Here is a 5,057-nt window from a genome sequence, read left to right on the forward strand (position 1 = left end):
ACGCTCGCGCCCGCTCAGTCCCACAGACTTCCGGCCCTTCTGGGCGGCTTGGAGGCTCGGCCTTCTCGGTGGTTCTCAGCGGCCCGACAGGGCGCGGAAGGGGCGGGACCACAGCGAGGGGAAAGGACAAAGCCCGGGGCGGGAGAGGAGTCTGGGGGCGGAGTCCAGTGCGGGGTCGCCGGAGCCTGGGACCCCGAGGGCGAGAGTTTGGGCAAGGCGGAGCCGAAGGAAAGGAGGAAGAAACACTCACTCTGTTTTGTGGTTTTAGGGGAATAAAATTGAGTATCTATTTTTTAGACTTTTTCCTTTGTTGATTTTAGAGCGAGAGGGAGAGAGGAAGGGAGGGAGGGGGAGAAACACCGGCCGTGGCTCCGCGTATTTATGCACCCATTGGTAGGATCTCGAGGGCCCTGCCGGGGATCCAGCCCGTGACCTTGGCGCACAAACGCTGGATGCTCTAACCAACTTAGCTACACAGCGGGAAAAAGTTGACTGTTTTAAAAACAAACAGCCAAACAAAACTGACCCTGCCCTACCTTGCTAGCTGTCCCTTCACAGCCTCATCGCACACCCACAGCCCTGGTCACGGCTCCCTGGCGGTTCTCAATTAGACTGGGGTCCCACGTACTTTTCTGGGAACTCCATAGACCCCCCTCACACCCCTCAGGGCATGCCTCCCAGAAGGCCCCCTCTCCACAGCTAACCGCACACTCAGCCCAAGCTGCTCCCATTCCCGGTTCCATGCCCACCCACCTCTCTGTTCTGGCCACCACGGCCAGAAGAATATACCTCAGGAACTAACCCTAAAGGTAGAACAAGATCCCTCCTACTGTACTGGACAAGCCCAACAAGCCAGCCCAATGATTACCCCCCCCCCCCCCAGTTCCCATAGGAAGAACCACCAGTCACGCTCCGGCCAAGCATAACCCCATTACTCATTATAAGACACTGTGTTTAAATCGTCCCTTTTGTGTTGCTAAAGCCCCCCCCCTTGTTTCCTGTAACAAAAGCTGACAGCCTGACAAATTCTTGGAAACCCCTTTACTGCAGTGCCTTTGTGGTAACTGAGCATAAAGTGAGGGAAGACTACCGGTCGGGCCGCAGTTCGGCTCTCACTGGGTGAGACGCTGCGACCATAGCCGCTGGCCAGCTAATGAAGGCTCCAAAGTCCAAACACAAACTCTGGGGGTCGTCCGTCGCGGGTCCCCAGAACACTGCCCACAGGTTTGGGGCAGGGTGGTCTGTCCCTTCACCCAGTCCCCCCTCTTCTCTGCAGCGCGTGACCCTCCCACTCCCTCCTTCCTCCCTGGCCTTGGAACCCCCAGCTCTACTCTCCCCGTTTCCCGGCTGGCTGCTCCTCTTCCTCCGCAGGAGTCTGACATTTGCCCAGTCGGCTCATCGTAAATCTCGGTCCCGATTCTACCCACCGGTTTCCTTAAAGGGGACCACGCCAGGCCAGGGGGAGTGAGTGGGGGGGGGGGGGCACGTGACCCTGTAGAAACCACTCAACCCCTCGGGCTTCCTCGGCCGCTCAGTGGGCGACGCCCGCCCTCCGGAGGCCTCCCTGAGGGTGGGGTGCCCCTCTGCCCTCCTGGGCCCCGCCCGCAGGAGAGCAGCCCGCGGGGCCGACCTTGGGACCGTCGGGACACCGCGGGCCCCTTCACTCCAATGCGCCTGCGTAGACGCCCCGGCGGCGGGATAGGACTACACATCCCAGCGTGCACTCTGCTCGCGGCCGCGGCTTCTGCCTGGAAGTTAAATGGCTTTCGCCCCGCCCCGGAAGATAAGGCAGCTAGCCGGCGACGCGTATCCTCTTTCGGCCGCGTTAGACGTCGGGTAAGCTGTGCTTGTGGCTCCGTGGCCTGGTGTTATCCGCCGCCATCCGCCGCCCTCTGTCCCTATCCGCCTCCCTGGGGCCCGCGAATGACCCAGGCCGGCTCCTGAGGTGACACGGGCGCACGGATGGGGACTGGGGCGCAGAGGTGGCCAGGGACAGGAGGGAGGGGCCCGGGGGAAGGGGGCCCTGAAGCCGGGTGGCGGTAGTGCCTGGGCTCCCCAGGGCGCTGACGGTGAGCTTCCCCCAGACTGCCGCCATGGGCCGCGTGATCCGTGGGCAGAGGAAGGGTGCCGGCTCCGTGTTCCGCGCGCACGTGAAACACCGAAAGGGTGCCGCCCGTTTGCGCGCAGTGGACTTCGCTGAGCGGCACGGCTACATCAAAGGCATCGTGAAGGTGCGGGGCGCCGGCCGGAGTGGGTGGGGACCCGGGGCGCCCCGCCGGGAGCCCACGCTCACGCTACCTCGGCCCGCAGGACATCATCCATGACCCAGGCCGGGGCGCGCCCCTGGCTAAGGTGGTGTTCCGGGATCCGTACCGGTTTAAGAAGCGGACGGAGCTGTTCATCGCCGCCGAAGGCATCCACACCGGCCAGTTCGTGTACTGCGGCAAGAAGGGTAAGCGGCGCGCCTGCGACGGGCGGACGGGGTTGCATGCGATGCATACCCTAGGTCGGGCCGAGGAGGCATCCAGGAGGAAGCCTCACCTAGCGAGCCCTGCTGGGCCAAACGTAGCCAGTGGGTCCCCTGAGAACGGACGAACACTGTGAGGAGGGAATGGACTTGCTTGCCTCTGGCTAGCAGTCGTTGAGACACCATCTCGCCATGCTGACTGCCCCGTGATGCTCTTCCTTGCAGCTCAGCTGAACATTGGCAATGTGCTCCCGGTGGGCACCATGCCTGAGGGCACCATCGTGTGCTGTCTGGAGGAGAAGCCTGGTGATCGGGGCAAGCTGGCCCGGGCCTCTGGGAACTATGCCACAGTCATCTCCCACAACCCAGAGACCAAAAAGACCCGAGTGAAGTTGCCCTCGGGCTCCAAGAAGGTCATTTCCTCTGCCAATAGAGCTGTGGTCGGTGAGTGGCAGCCAGCAGTTGAGTGCTCTGAATTGCTTGTGAACAGCCAGCAGGTAGACCTGGGCCCTGGAACCTAACTGCCTACTTCACTAAAGTGTAGGCTCTATAAGCTTGAGCACATCCATGAGTCCTAGTATTTGAAAAGTGAGCATTGTAGTACCTACTCGACTTCAGGGTGGGAGTTGAAGGAGACTGTGCTTAACCGACTGGGATTTGTCTGTATTCTCACATAACTGAACTTGTGTGATTTCTGCCTTTACCTTCACCTGTTAACAACCTATTCAGAGATGTGTGATTTCCTTAAAATCACCCAGTAAGTGCATTTAAAAGGATTTGGACCCAGGTTTGTTCATTGCTGTTTGGCAACACTTTCAATACTGTGGCAAACCCAGACATGCATGGGGGGGGGGGTGCTCTTGGGGGTATGGTTCACAGAATGAGCAGAACTGGCTGATAGTGGCATGGTGGGTCAGCTGTCATGTTGGGGTTAGGGTTTGAAGGTTGAGTAACCTGCTCAGTGTCAGACATGATGACGGGGGAGGGCTTCCTTGGAGAACCCTGGATTGAAGTAGGCATTCCAGATGATGTGGACAAATGGCCTGGCTTGGCCACCCTGTGGAGCCTGAAGGAACTTGCTGTCAGTTGACATACAAAGGGGCTTACTGCTGGGTGGTAGTTGCCAAGTGGTACTGGGGCTTTTGTGAACTTTGTGATGCGATATGAAAGGACAGAGAGAAGGTGATTGATGCAGGAGTTGGGGTACTGACAATCGCCTGATGGGATATTCTGCCTGATATCCTCAATAGGTGTGGTGGCGGGAGGTGGCCGCATTGACAAGCCCATCCTGAAGGCTGGCCGTGCCTACCACAAGTATAAAGCAAAGCGGAACTGCTGGCCACGTGTGAGGGGTGTGGCCATGAACGTGAGTAGCCCAGAAATGAGCAGTGGGGGGGTTATTCAGGATATAGGGACAGGCTGGAATGTCCCCTGGCCTGTGGTAGGGGATTTGATTTGAACATCTGGGCGATAGTTCATAGTAACAGGCCTGTTGATCCTGCCCCTCCCTAAGCCCTCCTTAGATAGTTTGGGACCACCCCCACATTAACACCATCTTTTTTTTGCCTGCAGCCTGTGGAGCATCCATTTGGAGGTGGCAACCACCAGCACATCGGCAAACCCTCCACCATCCGCAGAGATGCCCCGGCTGGCCGCAAAGTGGGTCTCATTGCTGCTCGCCGGACTGGGCGTCTACGGGGAACCAAGACAGTGCAGGAAAAAGAGAACTAGGGTTGGGGGCTCAATAAACTTTGTTCTGCCACTAACCTGTTCCCAGCTGTGGTTTCAGAGGGAAGGGTCCTGCTGGGAGGACCAGTGAGCAGAGGCAGCTCAGGAGAAGATGGGGGGGGGGGGGGCTTGTTCCCATCACACCTTGGTTCCTGGAACCCCTCCAGCATTCAGCACATGGACCTCTGTTCATTAACTCCTCCTGAGCGCTGGGAGAATAGGTAAGGGTATGGATGCTCTTAGGTAGTGGTCTGAAGCCACAGGTTGGACAGCAGGGGAACTGTCTTGCAATGAGGAAACTGGGACTTTCTCAGAACAAATGGGCTTCCTGTTTGGCCACAGCTAATGACACTTTGTCCCAAAGTTTGTGACAGCTCTGTCAAAGAAGACAGAACCAGGGTAGATGCTGCTGAGCAGGCACCAATGTGAGAGTGGGGGCCCATCAGTCATTAGGACTGGGACACTAGCTTCCAAGAACCTCCTCCCCACAGTGGTTCCCTTGTGAGCCAGTGTGAAAGGTGCTGCTGGGCTACTCACGGCACAGGCCGGGGCGGGGGTGTCCTACAAACTGCTGGTGGAAGGCACTGGCTGGGAGTCTCCATGATGACCTGGTGAGAACTGGTCACCTCAGCTGTTCTGTTTCTGTGGACTGTGCTGCAGGGACCCTCCTGGGTGATGCGGCCTTGCTGTAACTGCCAGGTGGCTCCTTTCTTTCATGATCCAACCCATCCTCAGTTGTAATCTTGCTCCCAGTTCTCAGTCTTGCCTTCCCTGGCCCAGCCTGTCCTTGACCACCCAGCACACTCAGGCAGTAACCCCAGCAGGGCGGCATCTCAGTCATGGGCAGGGAAGACAGGAAGGT

The 5,057-nt window shown here is 58.6% G+C and overlaps 1 protein-coding gene across 2 annotated transcripts; it reads left to right on the forward strand.

The window, feature by feature from the left end:
- The first annotated feature begins 1,817 nt into the window (after positions 1 to 1,817).
- RPL8 (ribosomal protein L8) lies at positions 1,818 to 4,233 on the forward strand. 2 transcript variants are annotated; one of them, XM_016216603.2, is made up of 6 exons: positions 1,818 to 1,836; positions 2,085 to 2,231; positions 2,311 to 2,452; positions 2,693 to 2,911; positions 3,718 to 3,833; positions 4,040 to 4,233. In XM_016216603.2, the coding sequence occupies exons 2-6, from the start codon at positions 2,094 to 2,096 to the stop codon at positions 4,196 to 4,198; spliced, it is 774 nt and encodes a 257-aa protein (XP_016072089.1). In that variant the 5' UTR covers positions 1,818 to 1,836; positions 2,085 to 2,093; the 3' UTR covers positions 4,199 to 4,233. The 2 variants fall into 2 exon arrangements, with proteins under 2 accessions (XP_016072089.1, XP_016072090.1); XM_016216604.2 differs by having other exon boundaries at positions 1,819 to 1,945.
- The last annotated feature ends 824 nt before the right edge of the window (positions 4,234 to 5,057 follow it).

The sequence above is a fragment of the Miniopterus natalensis genome, chromosome 16 (genome assembly GCF_054644295.1).
Source record: "Miniopterus natalensis isolate mMinNat1 chromosome 16, mMinNat1.hap1, whole genome shotgun sequence".
Lineage (NCBI taxonomy): Eukaryota > Metazoa > Chordata > Mammalia > Chiroptera > Miniopteridae > Miniopterus > Miniopterus natalensis.